At 37.5% G+C, this 23,277-nt stretch overlaps 1 protein-coding gene and 1 pseudogene across 7 annotated transcripts in view; both read right to left on the bottom strand.

Annotated features, from left to right (window-relative positions):
• Positions 1–23,277, bottom strand: part of Mtmr3 (myotubularin related protein 3) — a 142,271-nt gene that overhangs the window by 37,231 nt on the left and 81,763 nt on the right. For 5 of the 6 annotated variants that reach the window (XM_021257181.2, XM_087198146.1, XM_004843425.4 and 2 more), the window contains exons 2-5: positions 19,897–19,981; positions 10,760–10,849; positions 10,230–10,346; positions 1,971–2,053 (exon numbers count right to left, since the gene is read on the bottom strand). In XM_021257181.2, the coding sequence (XP_021112840.1) occupies positions 1,971–2,053; positions 10,230–10,346; positions 10,760–10,849; positions 19,897–19,899 (293 nt within the window). In that variant the 5' untranslated portion in view covers positions 19,900–19,981. Of the gene's footprint in view, positions 1–1,970; positions 2,054–6,969; positions 7,003–10,229; positions 10,347–10,759; positions 10,850–19,896; positions 19,982–23,277 lie in introns of all 6 variants that reach the window. The other variant, XM_021257182.2, reaches the window with a different exon arrangement.
• LOC147821953 (nuclear cap-binding protein subunit 2 pseudogene) overlaps positions 19,897–23,277 on the bottom strand; it is a 48,104-nt pseudogene continuing 44,723 nt past the window's right edge. Inside the window, exon 2 of the transcript XR_015446203.1 lies at positions 19,897–19,981. The product of XR_015446203.1 is annotated as a nuclear cap-binding protein subunit 2 pseudogene (transcript). The remainder of the gene's footprint in view (positions 19,982–23,277) is intronic.

Below are 23,277 nucleotides of genomic sequence, written 5' to 3'. Positions count from 1 at the left end.
AGTTGTGAAGTGGCTCAGGCTGGGCTCAAACTTGAGATCTGCTTGCCTCAATCTTCTAGAGTGCTAGTATTACAGGTGTGAGCCACCACACCTGCCTCACTAAAAGAGTAACTTTAGTACTTGTTTATTTAGCAATGAAATAAATCAGCACCTTTGGATCCAAAGACAGATTATATTGAAATTTTCACCTGTCACTACACAGAGAACAAAATAATTCTGCTATCAATGGCAATATTCAGTATATACAATTGAGGAGTTAAAATAATTGCTGCAAATTCACTTTTTTGAGAATTTAAGAGCTTTGACTTTTTAAATGTAGTATTAAAAACTGAGTAACTATGCAGGCTTTTAAAAATGTGAGTGGTGTCCCCTATCTATCAAATGTAAGTCAAATCTCACTGGCTCAAAAGCAACTTAAACATTTACCTTAAAACTAAGATGGTCACTTAAACCCCTTCCTTGTCTCAATCAATGTGGCAAATGAATATGCCAGCACATAATATTTATTGGTACATCAAAACAGGTCAAAGGAACAAAATTTACAAGACATTATTTTGCAACCATTATAGTTAGATCAGATAAAAATCATCAAGGACACTAAACTTATGGAGAAATTTTGATGAGAAGCAAGACATTTGCATTTTCTTAAAGATCTCCCCATAGACTATTAGCTGCAAAGAAGAAACTACATAAATTATACTAAAATTAGGTGACATCTTGACTGAAAATCAAAATTCATCATTGAGGGACAAGTGGATTGTTTACCTTTGAATGTAATAATACTGTATACACTGAAAAGGGCACATCACCATATATACATATTCCAGCTAAGAAACCTCAATTTAATCTTGAGGAAATGCTGGACAAATACAAAATGAGAAACAAATTCTATTAAAACAAAAGACAGGGCCGGGGATTTAGCTTAGTGGTTTCACCGCCTGCTGTGCAAGTGCACCTGAGTTTGATCCCCGGTACCAAAAAAAAAAAAAAAGACAGTATTCTTCAAAATACACGTCATAAAAGACAAAGAGGGCCGGGATTTAGCTCAGTGGCACCGTGCCTGCCTCGCAAGCACAAGGTCCTGAGTTCAATCCCCGGTACGGGCATGGGGGTGGGAGGGAGACTGAGGAAAATGTTCCACATTAAAGAAGGCTCTCAAGTCTAACAGCTGAATGTATTATCTAACCTAGACTGGACCTTGTAGTGAAGGAGGTGGAGGTGGTGGTGAATACTATAAAGGATATCATTAGGTCAACAGTCAAAACTGGAACATGGATAGTAGATTGGATAAAATAGTTGATAATGATGCCATGGTTATGTACAAAAACAATCTTTATTCTCAGAAGCACACAAAGTATTTTGGAGTTAAAAGCCATGCTTATGTAACTTATCTCAAATTGCTCAGAAAAAAAATCTCTCTCTCTCTCTCTCTCACACACACACACCCCTACCTACCTCACATACTGCAGGGCTCTGCAAATGATAATGCAAACTGAGGTAAAGTATAAACTATGAGTGACTCAGTAAATGGAATACTAGTGTGCTATTTTTATTTTTGCACTTTAAAAAAATTTGATATTTTCAAATAAAAAAAAAAGTATCTATTGACATGCAAAATATACTAACGATAAAATATTTCAAGCACTAACACATATTCTTTTTTTTTTTTTGTGGTACCGGGGATGGAACTCAGGTCCTTGCACCTGTGCAGCAGGTGGCAAAACCACTGAGCTAAATCCCCGGCCCAAAGAGAGATTTCTCTGTTGTTGCTGTTGTTGTTTTTGGTACCGGGGATTGAACTCGGGTCCCTGAGCTTGCGAGGCAGGCAGCGGAACCACTGAGCTAAATCCTTGGCTTAGGACATGTTCTTAAGGCTGACCTTAAAAGGTATTTTGCTAAGTTACTAAATCCTGTATCAATTCTTTAAAAATATATTCCACACAAAACAGCCACACAAACATACCACATACCTGATAACTTTGCAGTCTTTGCAAGTCAAATGAAGCTGAAATATATCTCGACATTCAACACTTTCTATAAGCTGTAATGGAACCTGCAATTAAAAAAGATGAAGTCCCCTTAGTCAAAAAGCAATGACCTTGCTCTTCAATGTGTCCCAACAAGACTGATTAGAAAGCTCTACAGGGCAAAGAAGCAAACAGAACTTCAAACTTAGCTAGGTCAAGTACACAAGTGATTTACTAGAGAATGAATGAGGGCTTCCCTTACTCTCTATTAATGGCCTCAAGTTATGACACAGCATGAAGACAACAAAGAAGCACCACCACCTCTGGAAGAGGAGGGGAATACATCTCTTCAGCATCATAGCATAGGCTGATCTTTCAAAGTACTACTTTTAAATGTGATAGCTGGCTAGAATTTGTAATGACACAAAAGATGAAGGTCACTAGAATAATAATCCCACTTTGCTTACAGAAAAGAACTACAGATCTGAGTGCAAATGGACTCTACCTGTTGGTTATGCCAAATGAGAGTGAACTTACGGCTTATCATCAGCAAAGGAGGCTCTTTAAAAAGTCTGGAAACCTAAAATGCCAATGGATTGCAAAGAAAAGATTACAAGACACTAACTGCTGGTCAGGATCTGTGCTCAGAAAAATAGATCCACAGGTTATCAGAAGGAAAGAAAAAGGTCACATAGCAGTCAAAGACCCTAAATCTAGGTAGGTTTAACTAGTTTCAAAGACCAGCTGCCAAATATGGCTCGAGGTCTGAAGAAGCTAGAATGGTTCTCTCCCCACCAATCTAGCCAGCAGACTCTACTAAGTACAGTATTATGTACAGCGGGGGAAAGGGACCAGAGAAGGGAAACAGGAGGAAAACCATCCTTGGGGTACAAATTCTTAGGCTGACAGGAAGATCTTCCCTTCCCCATCCCTGAAATCTTGATTCAACTTCTGGCTTCAAAAACCAATTCCCAAACCTTCAAAAGAGCCTGATAAATGATTAAGTGGATACTCATCCCTTAGCAGGAAGATGGATACAGTGTATCAAGCCCTGCCAAATTGTGGCTCTGGGACTTGCAAGTAGCATTCCAACAGTTCTGTTTAGCATGAGGAGGAGGCGGTGATTTCCTCCAAGGCAGACAGAAGTCCTGGACAGGGTGGCCCTCTGTCAGCTGAGCCTGTTTCAGGAACAGGCGTCCTATAAAACTCTGCCCCACCACGCAGCTGCCAGAGTCAACAGAGAATTCTCAAAATGAGGATGCAGGGATCAAAAAGAAGCCAGTGCTGGAAGTCTGAAACAAACAGAAACTGGGGCAGGGATTAAAGAAGAGAAGAAAGCAAAATAATATTACTCAGATAAATGGTTGAGAGTTTTTACCTCAGGGCTAAAGTCTTCTTGCTTCTAAGTCTGTCTATAATCTATAAAAATTCCCCTACAATTTTAACAGGACTGGAAAAAAAAAAATTAAATTTAAAAATAAATAAATAAATTTTTAAAAACCCAACAGGACTGGTAATTAGGAAAAAAGACTAAGAAATCTTGTTTGTGTTCTGAAAGGGAAAAAAGCTTTAGCTCTCTGTTTTTAAAAGTCCTTAACCTCAAAAACTGCAGCTGATGAGGCTAAAAATTCTTTCATGACCTGTTACACTGGAGGGGGGGGGCACACCAGAAATAAATTATAAAAGAGGAATAGAGATTAGAAATGACAATGATTTGTTCTCAGTCCAGTCCTTTGGGTGCCCTGCAGTAGACTCTCATTGCTTTGGGGGCGGGGGGGGGGAGGGTAATGGGGATCGAACTCATCATCTTGCGCTTGCAAGGCTGGTGGCGGCACCGAGCTAAATCCCCGGCCCTCATTGCTTTATTTTTAAAATGTACTCTCCCTGGCTACCCTCAATCCCACCCCCAGTGGCTGCCAGACTAGCAACTGAAAAGCCTGAGTTCTGGTCTCACTTTTCTAAAATTTTATCAATTAAAAATCTGCCTGTTTCCTGGCTTCTGTGGGTTAGCCTCCAGCCTTCCTATATGACACTAGTTTGTGATTTCTGAATCTCAGGTGGTCACAATAGTAACCTGTATATAGGACCTAAGAAAAGCCTAGGGGTGAAGAGTGAGTTTTACTAATTCATATTAAGTAGCTGCTCTGCCAGCAGTCACTTGCATCCGAGGTCTCTTTTAACTGCCTTTGGTATCAGTAGAAAAAGTGAAAACCACTAATTCTATTAGCAGCTGGGGGGGGGGGGTCACACAGTACAACTTTGCTACAAAGATTACATAAGTTCTGTATCACTATTACTGGACCACAGCCCAAGGGCTCCTGGAAGAACTTCCAGAATAATAACAAAACACTCCAGCACATACAAATTAGTGGTACATCAGTTCACAGACTTAATTCTTCCTAAGATTCTGGTTGCAAACTGAATTGGATGAGAATCAAATCAAATTTCCCTGTAAGGACAACACTGAACCTGATTTGGTTCTTGTCCAATTTGGACTGCAACCAGAAGAATCATGGAAAGAATTAAGTTCGTGAACCAAGGTACCACTGTATCTGCCACCTGAAGTGCATTCAATGTACAAATTTTCACATCACTTTTTGGAACAAAATGTTGGTTCTATGCATTCAAATCGGATTGAAGATACTAGCAAGTCACCAAAAACATCCATATGTACTCGAGTCACAGATGTGGAGAACAGCAGATTTTAATCCTCATGCAGACTGTCACATGCAGGGAAGTTTAATATGTGTAGCAAAAATAACATTTCAAAGAGAAACCCATTTTACATCAAACAATTATCTCCCTTTCTGCTTTTCCTTTCTGCCTCTCCTTTAGTACTCCCTCCACAAACTGCCTCCTCTTTTTGAAAAGGCAGAACTGGCTACCTTCCCCTCCTTCATACATCTAACCAAAACATAACTAAATTTGTCTACTTTTTTAAGGCCTACCCACTGATCTACCTTTCTCAATTTTCCTCACATATGAAAACCGAAAGATTTAAAGATTAATGCCAGTCCACTTCCTAGCTCAGGAAGGTTAAACACGAACCCTACAAGCTAACACCAAAGTCTAGGCCAGAATTCATGTCTTCCCTCTAGTCTGGGATCCTTCCACCATATATAGTCTGACTTTCTTCCTCTAAGATTGTCCTTCTTATCTGAATAGCTTGATTTTCTTTAAAAAAAAAAAAAAAAAAAAAAAAAAGTGGCCTCTCCACCAGAGAGCATCATGAGAAAAATAAAACTTAAATGAAGATCCTTGGAGGCAATTCCAGCTGTAGAAGAGAAAAAAAATCTAAAATTACTTTCAAATCTCCAGCCCATGGATTCAGTGCCTCATCAATTTTTTTTCCTTTAACACATTCCTGCCAGCTTGAACCAATGGTGGTAACAAGCATGACTGTCCCACTGGGTGGTTGTACCACTGGTGGTACAAACAAATCTAATCACCTATCAATTGATCTTTTTACAAATAAAATTAAAAGTCTATAAATGGAACAAATCTAATTAGTTGCTTGAATGTGAATAATTACTGCCCAAATATAAAAATTAATACTATTCATTCCAATTAAAATTTTAATAATCAACAAATTTACTTCATTAAATTTATTTATATTCATGAATAGTTTATCAATAATTCTCTAAATTTTAACATGGACATCTTACAAATACATTATTAATGTATATAATATGCATTTAGAACTGCTATACCATAAATTAGCTGTATTAAAATTTCTATACCATTTCAATATTTTCCTTAAGGAACTGTAACATGATATTTGGTCTGCTAATTCAACACCTTTCTTTGCATTATTGTAATCAAAGACTCTCTAAGAAGCAATACAAGCCTCCAGAAAGACAATCATGCATGTACTGGTTCAAGCCAGTGGCAACAATCAAATTTAAATCAGAGCCACCTGGCAGTAAGACATAAAAATTATGGCCACATCATGAACATATTAACTTCATTCTCCTTTATCTTCTACCTGCCAGTAATTCTATCTCATTATAGTATGTATCCTATTACAAATTCCACCAAACTCGTGTTCAAACAATGCATCAAACACACTAAATGCTGTTAATCAAGTCTTCAAAAGTTACAAGCACCAAAACCCATGACCATCAATCCAAAACAGCAGAATAGCAGTTTAAAACTTAACAAACATGCACCCATGTTAAAGATCCACAGCACCGTCACATTCTGTCACATTACACAGATATCTAATATCATATTCTGGTATATTTACCTCTTCAATTCATTCTTGAAGTGTGCATGTGCATTATTTTGAAGCATAAAAACCACTACTTTTAAGTGACTGAAAAAGTAGTACTAACCTTGTGTACACATCTGAAGTAAAAATGGCAATACAAGTAAAAAAGCAAGTAGTAAATCTAAACCTAATATCTGTAGTAAACTGTGTAATATCATTAAATCATTTCATTTAAAAACCAATCAGAGCAGGACAAACTTTATAAAATAAAAACCAACATTCTCTACTGTTCACTTTGGACATACACGGTATTTCCTTTGGTACTTGTTTCAGAAGCTTCTGCTGGTACAAGAATGCTAGAAAAATTCCTCCTTCTCATGCTCAGGAAATAAAAATGGTTGTTGGATAGTGGAAAATGCAAGGAAATACTAAGGAAAGGTGTTCCCAGCTACTATACTTCCACACTTCATCCCAACAGGCACTGAAAGATCAGCCTGGAAACAGAAGTTTTAATGTCCTCTTAAACACTAATGTTGGGTTTATAATTGTTATTATTTAAAACTAGGCCTATAGTTTTTGAAGATCATTATTCCGATGCTTATGTATAAATTGTGAGGATTCATCTTCATCCCATAAACTGTTCTCATCAGAGCTTACTATTAGAACTTTGGTAATAGGGAAGGGACCCATGCAAAGATACATTGTTGATTTTCAAGGTGAACATCTGACACACAAAATCAATTTGTTCCAAGCACAGGTGCAGCAACCACCTAGGACTCTCATGCTACTTACTGGGATTTCAGAAGCGGTAGAGCAAGAAGCAGTCTATTGAATTGCACAACAAAAATTATTTTAAACTTTCATAAATTCCACTTGAACCCTTTTTTATAAATTATCTAAGTTTCAAGAAATACAGCTGTATATATGTTAAAATACAGTCTGGAAAAAAGAATGGGAGTCATTCATATCTTAAATTACTACAAATGAACTTCTGTACAGAGGATTTGAATATTGATATTCTTTATTCTGGGATTTGAATATTGATATTCAGTCAATGTGCGTAGATTAATGATGTTTACAGCTATCTAAATCTACAGACACATTTTACTCAATGTGTTGTGAAATTAAAACAAAATACATGATATCAGGTAGCTATTTAAAACTTGATGGCAAGTCATTTTCTAATGTGCTAAATGACGCAAAGTGGGTCATGCCATCACACAGATGGCACATTTGAGTTCTGATGGTTTAAATGTGTTAGATTTAGATATAATAACCTTTATCTGGGGGTCCTCAGAACCTCATGTATTTCATTGAACATGCTAAAGGAGAGGAGGGGAGGTCCTACTGATCTCGTGTATTTTTCCAAAATACTTCTCTGACAGAGGGAAGGAAGAAGAAAGTAAAGGGCAACATCAATACCAACTCTGGTCTCCATCCAGGACCTGATGTAGGAAGAGCCATTATTTTCTAGCGTAACTCAGATTTTAGGAACCTTCGTACTAAATGTATAGAGATTAATGTACTAGTATGGAGAAACATCAGTCTATTGTAATATGAAATGTTTATAATCACTGCAACACCAAAATACTGACGCACAATCTCTCCCTCTCCCACCCTGCCCACTCAGTGCAAAGCCATTATCTTGGGGTTTTTAAGTGGCACGTATGCTCCAAGCTTTAGAAGGTTATAAAGCTAGAAAAAACTTTTATGTGAGGAAATGGGTCAAAAATGAAGAACAGAGGGGCGGGGGTTTAGCTCAGTGGTTCCGCAGCCTGCTTCGCAAGTGCAAGGTCTGGAGTTCGATCCCCAGTATCAAAAAAAAAAAAAAAGAAGAACAGAGATAAATTTCCTTAATCATTCTATCTCAATCACAATATGAGACCAACAACTTCAGTAAACAACCTACTTGTACAGATACTGTTGGAGAAAAATTATGACACAGACCTATTCACATAAAAATATACTGTTTTAATAAATGAACTTTAAATCCAAAAAAGAAAAAATGGTCTAATATCCATTTCAAATCCATATTAACTTCAATTCACTTAATTGGACACCATGACATCAGGAGACACACTGGATTCCGAAGACACAAAGATGAATAAGCAAAAAATTACAAGATGTCTGGTAAATGTTGGAAAAAATATTTTCAAGATACAGAAGAAACCATGTGAGTGTAACCATCAGGGAGGAAACTAAGACTGAGCAAAAGTTCCCAGATGAAATTAGCAACTAAACTGAGTTTTGATAGATGGAGAGGTCACTGGGCAGGAGACATGGCAAAGGATGCAAACATGAGATATGGTTAAATGGTATAGGGAGGGTGGTTTTACTAGTACAAAAAGGGAGAAAGGGGGGCTGGGGATTTAGCTCAGTGGTTCTGTTGCCTGCCTTGCAAGCACAAGGTCCCAAGTTTAATACCTGGTACCGAAAAAAAGGGAGAAGGGGGAAGAAAGAAAGTAGACAGAAAAGCTGGCAAGGACCAATGATCACAGCCTCACATCATGCTAAATAATTTGATCTTTTCTCTGAAGGGCTTTAACATGGTTGAATGACACAATTTTAACCACTACACTATTCCCAAACAGATCTAAAAACAGTCATGGAAATACTTAGTCAAATACTAATAGGCAGATAAACAGAGGATATGGGGCAATGCAGTGATATGAAATTATCATTCTTATATGCAACCTAATTACAATTTCATTGACTGGAGCCATTTAAACATTGAAAGGACATAAATTAAATTGGGTAGCTCTACTAATCATCATTTCCACAGTAGATGGTATGGAATTTTTGATTGCTGAGATTTTATAGTTATCACCCTTTCCTCTCCCATCATGACCACTCAAAGCCAAAAGGACTCTTCTGTTTGTTTGTGTTTTTGGTACCAGGATCAAACTCGGGACCTTGCGCTTACAAGGCAGGCACCGGAAACACTGAGCTAAATCCCCGGCCCAGGACCCTTCTGAATATAGTGCTGTAAGATATGAAAGACCAGTACTACCTCTTCCCTTGATGAATATGGTGTATATTTTTAGCTAACAGAAACCTGACATAACAACTATGATAGTAGCCACAACCTAGAAGTCAGAAGGAATTCAAACTAAAACAGCTCCTGGACATAAACGGTTAACTACAAATAATAATAATAAATAAATTATAAATGTCAAACTATTAAGCAAATGGGAGCCACTGAATTATAAATGAAAGAATGAAACTTGAGGTAGGTAACTTTTGGACTGGTAAAATGAATGAAAATGACAGATTTCAAAGAATCCCCAAATGAATCTAAAATACCCAACTGGATGGGAGAACAGTCCCAAGCTCTTATAAGCTGGCTTAACACATTTCTCTGCACTAGCACTGAAGTACAAAAAGTCATAATACTGGCAAGTGAGAAATGATGACGCTGTGTAGTGGAAGTACGTAAACTTCTGAGCCCTTATGGTTTTCATTTAAGACATTGACAGCAGTGCACTGGAAAAAACAGTTCATTGAAAGGACTGTCATAAACGAAAAGCGGTAAATGTACTCTAAAACTTGAGAGCCTTCCTTTTCTTCAGTAATATATAGCCCATTATGCAAATAAGCATTTTACTTAACATTTATACTTTTACCACTTAGGAGCCATTAGAGTAACTTCATCCTATAATGAGAGTCTGCAGTAAGCTCAAAGAACATCTCATCATTTGACACTGAAGTGCAGAAAATTATCTCAACTTAAGCAGCTGGTAACCACCACAGACTGAGGAATAAAAGCTTATTCAGTCTTTGTACTTTTATAAAATTTAGCGATACAGCAATACCTAGAACAAATTGTTCGGTATTAAATAAACACCTCAGCTGACAACTAAATGAATCATTTTAAATAAAACATAAGATTTGCTTACTAACCTAATGTCTTGAGTGCTAAATTAACTGAAAGGAAAGTAGAGCACACAGTGCTTTCACACACTATATAATGCTCCTCTCCTTGAGAACATTAACAAGTTTTCCTTTTTTTTTCCTCTGGTTACCTAAAGGGAGAACAGATAGTAATTACTTACATTAACAAGAGACTCCTTGAATTTGATGTGAAGTCTATAATTAGAAAGGGCAATGATGGCATCCTCAGCACGGCCCACATACTCTGTGCTCTCTCCATGAAGCTCAAGGAAAGGAACCTTCAAAATGAAAGAGAAATCCTTCAGAGTTCTCAAGCAGTAAAGGAGGCTTCAAACATGGATCAGGTGAATGGATGGTAAATCTTTTGTCATCCAAGTTTAATGAGTAAGTTAAATGAGTAAAAAAGTTAAATGAGTAAGGGACCTAAAGGTTTATAACCATCTGATTCAAATACATGTAGTTATTAAAATTCTGGACCACTAAAGCAATGACAGAGAATTTCATCTCAAAAAGTAATTCTCAGAAAATAAGTTTTGCTAAAATGAGAGATATTTTCAGGCTTACATTTTTACGTGTATGCTATAGGAAAAAAATACATATTGTATCAGGCATTACTTCAACTCATTAGCTCGGCTACGTCATTACTGTGATGATAAATACATATGACATAATAGAAAGTGCCCTTTATTACCTGAAGATTCTCATCCTCTCGAATCAGCTGCTTCCTGGGAAAGATTTGATTGGCCTGGATGCACTCAACGCTGTGCCGAGTCTCTTCATCCTGGAAAAACCCCAATCTTTAATTTTAAAACTTCTGGTCATCCATATTCAGTTTTTCTGGCATGTCTACTCACATAATCCCAACAGAAATCCAATGACAAAGGTGAACAGGCAGAAAACCTCAGGCAAACAATATTTATTTCAAAAGTGTTCCATCCAGTATATTGGATGTTACATGTGCTCCAAATAGATTAATATACCAGGTTCTGCTAAGTGTCCCTCAAAGGCCCCTATGTTAAAGGGTTGGTTGCCAGTCTGTGGCACTACTGGGGACATGGCAGGCCCAGTAGGACGAAGCTGGGTCACTGGGAGCTTCCCTTAAAGGGGATATTAGGATCCCAGCCCCTTTCTCTCTTTGCTTCCTGGCCATCATGAGTTAAGTAGCTTCCTCTGCCACTTGTTCCCACTATGAAGTACAGTTATCCCAAAAGCTCAAAAGCAACAACTCAACCAACAATGGACTGAAATCTCCAAAACTGTGAAACAAAATAAACCTTTCCTGCTTTCAAACTGATCTCAGGCATCTGTTACAGGAATGAAAAGCTAACTAACATGGGTGACTCTAATCTGAGAATACACTGATACAAAAAATGTCAGATATTACACTATTTCTGTTGGGCACTAAAAGGTTGTTAGTACAATTACTCTGAAGAGAATGGAAATACAATGTTTTCCTTTTTAAATTACACTCTCATATTCTTATTTTTGAGAGGTATATTCTCAATTACTTAAGAATAAAATGAGCTGAGTATGGTGCTGCACGCCTGTAATCTCAGCACTGGGAATGCTGAGGCAGGAGGATTGCCATGAGTTCGAGGCCAGCCCAGGCTACATAGTGAGCTTGAGGCCAGCCTAAACTACATAGCAAGATCCTGTCTCCAATGAATGAATGAATGAGATATTGGAATCTGCTTCAACATAATTGAAGGATATAAGAAAAGTACACAAGAGGACATAAATGACACAGGATGTCTATAAATTGATAATTAGTGAAACTAGGTAAGTTGAGTGGCAGTTTACTGTATGTATCATTTTGTCTCTTTTGGTTATATTTGAATTTTCTGTAATAGATAGCTGGGGAAAGGTTTTTTCGAACTCGGGTCCTTGCGCTTGCGCAGCAGGTGACAAAACCACTGAGCTAAATCTCTGGCCCCCAGGGAAAAGTTTTTAAGTAAGTTTAAGAACTGAATTTCCTAGAGGTATGGTGGTGCATGTCTATAATCCCAGTGTCTGATGCAGGAGGATCTCCAAGAGTTCAAGGCCAGCCCGAGCCACATAGTGAATTCAAGGCCAGGCTGAACTACATAGCAAAATCCTACCTCAAAAAAACAAAACAAACAAAAAAACTGAATTTCCCAAACTAAAATCATGTGAACCATTATCCCTAGTTTGCTGTGCCTTGCATTATACAATAGGTCTATTTCTGTTAAGCCAATTTCAAAAGAGGAAGCAAAAAAATTCTTGTCTCAATTGTACCTGAATTGTAAGTTGTATAAAAAAGTTATTGTCTTAGTTACTTTCTTGTTGCTGGGAAAAAAATACCTGACAACCACAAATTAAGGAAAGAGAGCTTTATTTTGGCTCAGTTTTTAGAAGTTTTGTTCCATAGTTGGCTGGCTCCAAGGCAGGGTGGCATGGCAGAGGAGAAACAGTTCATGGCATGTGAAGCAGGAAGCAGAAGAGTAACATGGGATGAGGAAGGAGACAGACAGACAGATGGATGTAGCTCAGGATGGCCTTGAACTCAGAGATTCTTCTGCCTCACCCTCCCAAGTGCTGGAGTTATAAGCATGTGCCACCATGCTTGCCTTTTTTCTAATGTGTTGATATTTGTTCTAATCATGCAAAAAGAACTGGCAGGCACAATCAAGGCTGAGGCACCAATTCCTTTAAGAATGAAATGATAAGGCAGGAAAAAACTACACTGAAATATTATGGTAGTTTCAAGATAAAGCACTTGTGCAACTATATGAATTATATGATGTACTAGCCATTTTTTTAATTAAGTACTATTTTTAACTGAAAGAGCAACGGATGAACAAACTATGGACTTGGTATCTGGCAGACCTTTTCTTCCAAATGACAGTATCAGCTGCCAATAACAAAGATTTGGGGCTGGGGATTTAGCTCAGTGGTTCTGCCGCCTGCCTCACAAGTGCAAGGACCCCAGTTCGATCCCTGGTACCAAAAAAAAAAGCTGACTTTAGGGCCGGGGATTTAGCTCAGTGGTTCCAGTGCCTGCCTCGCAAGTGGAACGTGCCGAGTTTGATCCCCGGTACCAAAAAAAAAAGAAAGTTTAAAAAAACAAACAAACAAAGATTTTATCCAAAAATTACCACTTTGTAAAACCTGCAATTTGCCACAACGAATTTAACACTTTTCAAATACTTATGACTCTGTTAAAAAAATTAGTGATGATATTATGAGATGTGATTTTCTTTTTAAAAACTATTAATTATATGTCAACATTTGTAACATGTTTAAAACTCATGCATGGGCCAGGTATAGTGGCTCAAGCCTATAATCCTAGCACCCTGGGAGGCTGATGCAAGATCACAAATTCAAGGCCAGCCTGGCCAATTTAGCAACTTACTGAGATCCTGTCTCAAAATTAAAAAGTCACACAAGGATAAAAGACACATTCAAAATAGAGGGGCTGAGGATATAGCTCAGTGGTAGAAAGCTTACCTAGCATGTTCTAGGCCCTGAGTTCAATCCCCAGCCACTCCCTCCCCTTTAAAAAAAAAAAAAAAAAAAAGAGTAAGGCAAAAAAGCGCAAGACAAATCAATAGTTTTAATGTACAAAATACCAAAAGTTCACTGATACAATTTCAGGCTCTACACTCCAACTAACCTTTAAGAAACTACCACTAGTCAAGCTTTGGTGTAGTATTAAAGAAAAATATAATTATCTGGAAAAACTATTGAAATACTCTTTCCTTTTCTCATTTCCTATCTATATGAGGCTGGATTTTCCTCATATATCTGAAACAAAAGAACACATTGTAACAGACTGAATGCAAAAGTAGATGAGAATCGAGCTGTCATCTAAGCCAAGTATTAAACAGATTTGAAAAGTACCCAGGCATGGTGGTGCAGCCCATTAAACCTTACACTCAGGAGGTCGAGACAGGAGGACTGGGCTACACAATGAGTTCAAACCCATCCTGAATTACACATATATAGCAAGACCCTTTCTCAAAAAACAAAAAAACAAATAAACATAAGCAGAGAGAGATTTGAAAAGTGCACAATACCATTCTCCATACTATTTTGGATGAGAAAAAAAGCTGTTTTTCAAATATGCTACTTATGTTTCCATGTAATTGGTTACTGTTATTTTCAAATAAATTAATGGACATTTTAAAGATTTCTCAGCTTTGATTTGCAATATAGTAAATACAGGTAAATATGCAACTCTTCTTGGAGGTCCTCAATAATTTAAGAATGTAAAAAGATCCTAGGGGCTGGAGATTTAGCTCAGTGGTTTCGCCACCTGCTGCGCAAGTGCAAGGACCCGAGTTCGATCCCTGGTACCAAAAAAAAAAAAGATCCTGAGACCAAAGAGTTTCAGGACTGCTGCTCCAGACTATACTCTAGTACTAAATATATCCCAAAGCTGCTATGATTTGAAAAGTCACATTTTCTCTAAAACTATTCTATTGTTTAATCTATAATAGGAAAAGCCATCCTGAATAACTTGTATAACAACCATTTTCCCTACTGTTCCAACATTTTTTCTACTAGTTGATTAACCCGACCCAGCCCTTCCAGAGTTGCACTATCTTGAGCTATATATTTTCAAGGGTCTTTTTAAAGTTTGATATTTAAAATTTAGAAACAAATGGCCTCAAATTATAAAAGTAAAACTTTAACAACTTTGTAGGTTCATAAAATACTATGAAAAATTATAAAACTTTAATCTAAATATAGATGTTTATTTATTTATTTATTTTTTTGGTACCGGGGATTGAACTCGGGTCCTTGCGCTTGTGCAGCAGGCAGTGAAAACACTGAGCTAAATCCCTGGCCCCTAGACGTTTATTTTTTAAAGTACACTGTAAGTTCATGTCACTTCTCCACGAGTGCTGGGATTGACATGATTGTTAAGAACTACAGCTGACAGTGGGATGTACTGGCTTGTGCCTATAATCTCAGTTTTCAGAAAGGTGAGGCAGGACTTCTTTGAGATCAAGGCCAGCCTGACTACAAAGCAAGATCCTGTCCTTAAAAAAAAAAATTATAAGGGGCCAGGGATTTAGCTCAGTGGTTCCAGTGCATGCCGCGCAAGCGCAAGGTCCTGAGTTCGATCCCCGGTACCAAAAAAGAAAAAAAATTATAGCTGACAAATAATTTCAAAAGCAAAATTATAGAAGTCTTTTCAGTTTCTTATACAGCCAAAACAAATACTGTACTTAAGGAAAGTGGTATATTATTAAAATAGACTGACATCATAGAGTTTGGGATTCTTTGAAAGCAGTATAATTAATTATCCAGAGTATATCAAGGTCTGGAAATGACTCCAATTCTATAATCACCAAAATAACTTGGTTAAAAGTGTTGTGTCAGTCTGCACCATTTTATCCCTTTCCACTCATTTATTCTGAGTAAAGAAATGGGGGGGGGGTCATTTTTTTTAAAGGAATCAATCTTTCTCTTGTTAAGTACTAGCTTTAAAAAAAAAAATCTAGGGCCAGGGATTTAGCTCAGTGGTGCCACCGCCTGCCTTGCAAGTGGCAAGGTCCCAAGTTCGATCCCCAGGACCAAAAACAAATACAAAAACAAAAACAAACAAAATCTATTTTCATTCTTGAGTATTTACACTTAAAGAGACCTAAAGAGAAAAGATGTGACGAGTCTTGAATTTAGGAATGGAAGAGAGGTAGGAAATGCTATAAAACATAGAGGGCTGGGGGGGGGGGGCTTTAAAAATTCTTACAAAATGTATAAGTACACTTTAAATATACCTTCTCAGCATCACATTAACTAGCTTTTAAACTCCCATAAATGTCTAAGGCCTAAACTTTTACTGTGTTTAAGATCATCTTATAGAGGTGTTCATTATTTCTCTAAGTGATTCCCTGACCCTTTTCTGTTGGGTCAAAATTGAACTGAACAGCTCAGAACTGAAATATTGTCACAGGGTGGGCATGGAGGGTGAGAGGGAAGGAGAGGGAAGAGAAGAAGGAGAAAGGGAGAGCGGAGGGAGGGAAGAAGAAAGAAAGGGAAGAGGGAGGAGGGAGGAAAAAAAATGAGAGAAGCCATTTATTTACCTATTCATTCTTGCTGGAATGCTAATCCTGTCCAATATATACGTAACCAAAGTAACTACTAAAAACTGAAAATGGAATGAATGGTTTTCAACATAAGAGAACTGAGAATTAGACCAGCAAGAGCACGGAATACTTATTTTTTACAATCTAACCAAATACATACTTAGTCTCAGCTCATGTTACCTGTAAAGCTTCAAAAAATATTTTCTCCTTATGCATAAAAATCGACTTAATTCCCAAAGATTAACATTAGGACTAACTACACACTGACTTTGTAGAAGGGTGAATGAAAAAATATTACTTGACAATAGAGCTGAATTTGGCAGATGAATTAACTGCCTAAATTAATTATAATTTCTGTGAGTTTGTGGGTAACAAGGAAGCCAAATTTGACATAGATGATAGAGTGGGAAACTAGAAAGTGGTGGTCTGGTAACACACTTGGAAACAAACTTTTCTAGACTACAGGCAGTAATTTATTAGTATGAGAGAATGCATTCCACATTGTCAATTTCCTGTTATTACTGAGCACTGTGGAATTTAGCTCTTCTTAGTCTCCACCCAACTCCATAAAGTCAAGGGGGTCATCTACAAAATCCTGAAAAGTGTTCAGTCAACCACAGTTTCAGGCTATTTTCTGCTTTTGGCTAAACTATGTAGGATAAGAGGGAAATCAACATTATAGATAAATTAAGGAGAAAGGGAGAAGAGACTATTGACCAATTAGTCCTGTTAAATAAATTTATTTCTGGGTCAGGGATTTAGCTGAGTGGTTCTGCTGCCTGCCCTGAAAGCACAAGGTCCTGAGTTCGATCCCTGATACCAAAAATAAATAAATAAATAAATTTATAAATTTATTTCTGGTGTTCATGTTCATAAAATGTAAATATGAAAATAAACACCAGTCTTACTATGGTCAGTTCCATTCACTCCCCACCCTCAAAGACAGGGACTCGCTAAGTAGTCTAGGCTGGCCTTGAACTTGCTATCTTCTTGCCTCAGCCTTCAAGTGTTAGGATTACAGGTGTAGGGGCCGGGGATTTGGCTCAGTGGTTTCGTTGCCTGCTGCAAAGTGCAAGGACCCAACTTCGATCCCTGGTACCAAAAAAAAAAAAAAAAGAAAGAAAGAAAAGGATTACAGGTGTAAGCTACCACACCTGGCTCCATTCACTATTTTTAAGACAGGTATTGAAGGCCATCAAAAATATACTTCCTTTGATGTATACAACTCCCTTGGAATTTTGGGTCAAAATAATCCAAAGGGTTAGTAGGTAGGCTGGGGATCAGATAACACAAGAGTAGGCATAATCTGATAGTGCACCTGAATGATGTGTATGAGAATTCACTGCACATTTCTTTCCCTGCAAAGGTCTGAGATTTTCCAAATAAAACATGAAAATATTCTCCTAATGCCTCACCTCTGAAAGATAAGACTTCGATCCCATTTAAGATTCTTTAAAATTAGAAAATATAGGAAAGGTTTTTACACTCAAATTAGTACAGAGGTATATATTAAACACAAAGAGCTGGGTGTGGCAGCACACATCTGTAATCCCAGCACTCAGGAGACTGAGGCAGGAGGATTGCCCGAGTTCAAGGCCAGCCTGAATTACACAGTGAGAGCCTGTTTTAAAAAAAAAAAAAAAGTTAAAAAAAATCCAGGAAGGACCATGGATTTACCTCAGCTCAGTGGTTCTGCAGCCTTGCAAGCTCAAGGTCCTGAGTTCAATACCCAGTACCAAAAAGAAAAGAAAAAAAAATCCAGGAAGTTCAATGCTGCAGGATTTTCTACGTAAAAAACATGAATTAGGGCTGCGGATTTAGCTCAGTGGTGCCGCTGCCTGCCTCAGAAGCACAAGGTCCTGAGTTTGATCCTCAGTACCGGCCCCACCCCTCAAAACCATATTACAAAAACCATGGATTAAGGACATCAGGAATCCAATGAATCAACATGGGGAAATGGTTAATTTGTTTAGTAAAATATACAAAACAGATAATTATACATCATTCTAACTGCATAAAACATATACATATGACATGGACTAGTTAGAAAGGAATACATACAACCATGAGTTGTGGTGGTAGAATTATAAGAATTTTTTAAAAAGTTATAATGCTACTTTAAGAAAAAAAGACACATGGCTATGCTGCTCCCAACTATTACACACAGAAGCTTTTCCAGAGCATATCTGTAACAAAGGGGCAGAGAAGACTATCTACTGGGCACCACAGAGACTGCTGCAGCACCAGGAAGAGGACAATGCTATTGCTATATGGTATACACTGAAGAACAAACCCTAAGTACTGCTTTCATAAGCTCCAATATTTGCTACTCATTAGCAATGGCCTCTGCATACCATTTAAAAGATGAGTGTTTTTTAATTCATTTTAAAAACTCTGGAAAAACTAGTAAAATAAAATACAGGCTAGCAAAATAACAGCAAAAAGTTCACCAATGTTTGGGTACTGGAAAATCAGGAAGTTATAATAATGCCCACAAACTAAGAAAAAATTGGCCCACCTTCAAGAAGTGAGCAGTTACGTTTCTCCTTTTTCTCTGACATTTCTGCACAACTGAGTTTTTTGTTTTTAATTTTAAAAAGCATTTTCTACCATGTCCCTAATGAAGCTTGAAATTAAAATGGTCTTTTCAATCTTTTCTTTGTGCACCAGCATGAAATAGTTTAGAACTAGGAAACATCACAAGGTAGAAAGAGGACAATATTACAGAAAATCATTTCTCTTTTAAGCCTTGAAGCACTGTTTACATGTCCTCAAGGACTGATAAAAATGTGGTTGGCTTGTTGCTTCAATTCTGTCTACACTGAACCCTAAATGGCCCATAAGTCACTGTTACATTCATTATACGCTCTTTTTAGTCAAAGATTTAAGCAGAGATATTCAGAGATGTGCTATTATGTGATCAAAATACACCTTTTAAAAGACACAATAGGAAAAGTAGGAAACTGCTTCTGTCCAAAAGGTAAATTTATAAAAAAATGTATGTTATGTAAGATAATGCATGGTAATTAGCTTAATTTAGCCATTTAACAAATACAAATTTCAAAATGTTATACACAGTATGACTTTATCAATGAAACACAGATATGCAGATAATCATCTCATGATTTCACATATACCTAAACTAATAAACACAAAGCATTTTTACTACATCCTGCTTCTTCAATTTTATTTTTTCGGTTCTGGGGATTGAACTGATGACCTTGTGCACAGAACACATATGCTCCACCACTGAGCTGTACCACTAGAAAGATGGTATTAAAAAGAATCCAAGAGGGCTGGGGATTTTAGCTCAGTGGCACCACACCTGCCTTGCAAGCGCAAGGTGCTGAGTTCGATCTCCCATACCAAAAAAAAGGAATCCAAACACCACTTTGATTCCATTTACTAGCTGACTTAAATGAGACACATTACTAAACTCACAGTATTCAAGTCAACAGAAATAAAACTGCTCTACACAACGCAGCACTCTACCTTTACTACTATTTAGTAAAATAAGGGAAAGGAGACAAGAAGAGAGTTCTATGAAAGGGAAAATGAAATGATTTCTTATAAAAATAGAAATGGGAAACTATGGATTCATTAGTGTTCACTTAAATTATCAAGACTGGGGGCCAGGGATTTAGCTCAGTGGTTCCACCGCCTGCTTCGCAAGTGCAAAGTCCCAAGTTCGATCCCCGGTACCAGAAAGAACGAAAGAAAGAAACTATCAAGATTGAGTTCAACTCCAATTCTCTTACTTCCTTGTACTTACCATGACAGGAGGCCCAGATTAGGAGGAGAGATCCTCGTCCCTTCTTCAGTGTCTGACAAGGCTCTTCTTTCTCTTATGGTCAGATCTTTTATTTGAGAAAAAAAAAAGAGTAAAATTGGCAATAGTTTTCCCCATAATTAACTAAACCCTAATTAAATGGACTGACTATACATGGACCTAAAAAATCTGACCAGAATCAGCCAAGAATACATTGAATATCATCCAGCCAATTCTCACTACAGTCAACTCCAAATTTGATAATGCTTTTGTATAAATCCTTCTAGAGTTAACCAAGTTCTATTAAAAAGGTAGCAAATACTAACATTCCTATACAAAAAAATATTTTAAGCCTTGAATGAAAATAATAAAGCAATAATTAAAATCAATCTGAAAATGCAAAAACCATTTTCTTAAATTTTTTCAGGATGTTTGTGTGATTGATTGATTATCTTATTCAAAATGGATTTCCCTATCTGCAGGAAGAAAACTGACTTAGTAATAAGCAAAACATGAACAAATTGCCTGATTAGTCCAATATTTGATACTCACCCGAAAACTTATACTGCACTAATATCTTTTACCTAGATTTTTTAAAACAAGAAAAAAGTAAGGGGGAAAATGCCCAACTAGAAATGCAAAGCTAGGCTGTTAAGAGTACTGTATCATCTTTGAAAGTTGCTCTTTTTAGGCCAGGGATTTAGCTCAGTGGTTTTGCCGCCTGCTGCACAAGCGCAAGGACCCGAGTTCGATCCCTGGTACCAAAAAATAAAATTTTTAAAAGTTGCTCTTTTCTTTGAATAACAGTTTCATGAAAAGCCAACATTTCTGGTTTGCCAGAATTCTATAAACAGAGGATATTTTAGGGAGCTGAGCTTCAATATTCAACATAAGCTCAGTAAGAGCAGTGTTAAGTGAGTAAATAGAATAACAGGGCCCAGATTACGTGAAGTTGTTCGGGTTTTGTAAGAAGAGAAATGACATCATATCATTCTGGCTGTTGGGCAAGGTACAGTTTAGATTGCTGGGGATGAGGAACAAAGAAAGAAAATGGAGACTAGTTTGAAGGCTACTGTAATAATCCAAACAATATAGTGCTTACAAGGCAGGAGTGATAGAAATGGTGGGATGTTGCAGATATACTTTCAAAGTATTGTCCACAAGATTTGAGCTGATGACTTTTAAGAGTGAGATAAAGAAGCCAAGTGTGGTAGCGCACACCTGCAATCCTAGCAATCCAGAGGCTAAGCCAAAAGGATTGTGAATTCAAGGCCAGCCTAAACTACACAGAAAGACCCTGTCTGAAGGAGACAGAAAAGAAAAAGAACGAGAAAGAGAGAAGTCAAACTTTCTGCCTACGCAACTGGAAGCCAGGATTTCCCATTTACTGATGCCCACAAAAAAAATGGATTCTCTCTCCCACAGAGATTTAGGGGAGAAGGAACACATGAATAAGGGGTTCTGTTTTAGACTCATGTTTGAGATGACTATTAGATTTCTAACTGAAGACACCAAGTAAAGTGCTCAATAAACGAGACTGGAAATCAAGATTAGAGAACAAGAAGAGGGACATCAGAGATAAAAATGTGGGAGACATTAGTGTATGGATGGCATAAAAGCCACAACTCAGGAGCAAGTATATGCGGAAAGGTGAAGAAGGCCAAAGTCAGAAGCTTAGCATACTCCATTCTTGATAGGCTAGAAGAATGAAAGAGAACCATACGATTCAATAATAAGCCAAGTCAGGGCCGGGGATTTAGCTCAGTGGTTCCGGCGCCTGCCTCGCAAGCGCAAGGTCCCGAGTTTGATCCCCAGTACCAAAATAAAAACAACACACACAATAATAAGCCAAGTCAGAAATACTCTTACCATTCCTTCAAATCTAAACCAAATCTTTGTGATCTGACTTAGCTCAAGAATCCAAAATATAACATGATTTAATTTATTCATTCACTCCACCTAATACTTACTCAATACTTACTACACTCTAGGCATTGTCTAGACTTTAGGGCAACAACTGTAAATAAAAAGTCATGAAGCTCAATATTATTGTCTATCTTCCTCAAGAAAAACAAATAGGGACCCAATGTCAGATATTTGGTGTTGCAAGGAAAATAAAGCAGGGACAGGGGACATGAAGTAAAAGAAATGCCATTTTAGATAGGATGGTAAGGATGTGACAAAGGGGGCACCTATTGGTATTAATTAAAAAGAGGGGCAGGGCCAGGGATTTAGCTCAGTGGTTCTGCTGCCTGCTTTGCAAGCACAAGGATCTCAGTTCAATCCAGGTACCAAAAAAACAAGGGCTGGGGATGGTAGGTATGGTGGCACACACCTATAGTCCCAGAACTCGGAAGGTAAAGCAGGAGGACTGCTACAAGTTTTGAGACCAGCCTGGGCAACATAGTGAGTTTAAGGCCAGCCTGAACTACACAGCAAGACTTCGTCTCAAAAGGGGGTTGTAGCTTTGTCTCCAAAGGGGATGTAGCTCAATGGTACAGTGCCTGCCTGGCAAGCACGAGGCCCTGGGTTGGATTCCTAGTACCAAAAGGCGGGGGTGGTGATTATAGCTCAGTGGTACAGCACCCCGAGGTTAAATCCCTACTACCCCCCAAAAGTCACAACATATCCCATCAATTCATCTGTTGAATATATATGCCAACAGAAGTGAAAATATGTCCAAAACCTTGTACACAAATGTTCACAGGAGCTTTGTTCTAAGTCCAAAAGGTGGAACCAACCTCAATGTACATTAATTTATGGATGGATAGCAAAATGTATACATATACTCAGCAATAAAAAGGAAATATTGATATATGACACAATGTGGATGAATATATGCTAAGTGAATGAACCTGGGACCAAAAAGAGGCCACAAACTATAATACCATTTACATGAAATACCTAGAATAGGTAAATCCAGAGACAGAAAATAGGTCAGTGGTTGGCACGGGCTGAACTGAGAAAGGAATAGGAACTATTAGTGGTACTTAATAGGGATCTTTATAGGGTGATGGAAATGTGCTAAAATTAGACAATGATGATGTTCATACATCATAGCATATACTAAGGGCTACTGAACTCTATTATTTTAAATACTGCATTTTATGTTTTGTGAGTTACAGCTCAATTTTTAAAATGTGGGTCAAAAGTTGAGTATAATCAAACTCCTCATGAGATACTGGAAATAACTGTACTGCAAAAAAGTGTGGAATCAATCAGGCAGCAAAGTTCATTCTAAGCACATAAACTATAATTTCTAAAGACTAATTCCCACTTCAAAAGAAGCCAGGAAAAAATTGCCAATTTCTCCTAGGAAAAAAATAGCCAATTTCAGTTCTAGAACAAAAACTGTACAAATTGATTCTGAAACATTTTATTAAA

The sequence above is a fragment of the Heterocephalus glaber genome, unplaced genomic scaffold (genome assembly GCF_053883595.1).
Source record: "Heterocephalus glaber isolate CG9 unplaced genomic scaffold, H.glaber_assembly_v1.0 deba00001687, whole genome shotgun sequence".
NCBI lineage: Eukaryota > Metazoa > Chordata > Mammalia > Rodentia > Bathyergidae > Heterocephalus > Heterocephalus glaber.
This window is presented reverse-complemented; position numbering and strand designations above follow the sequence as displayed.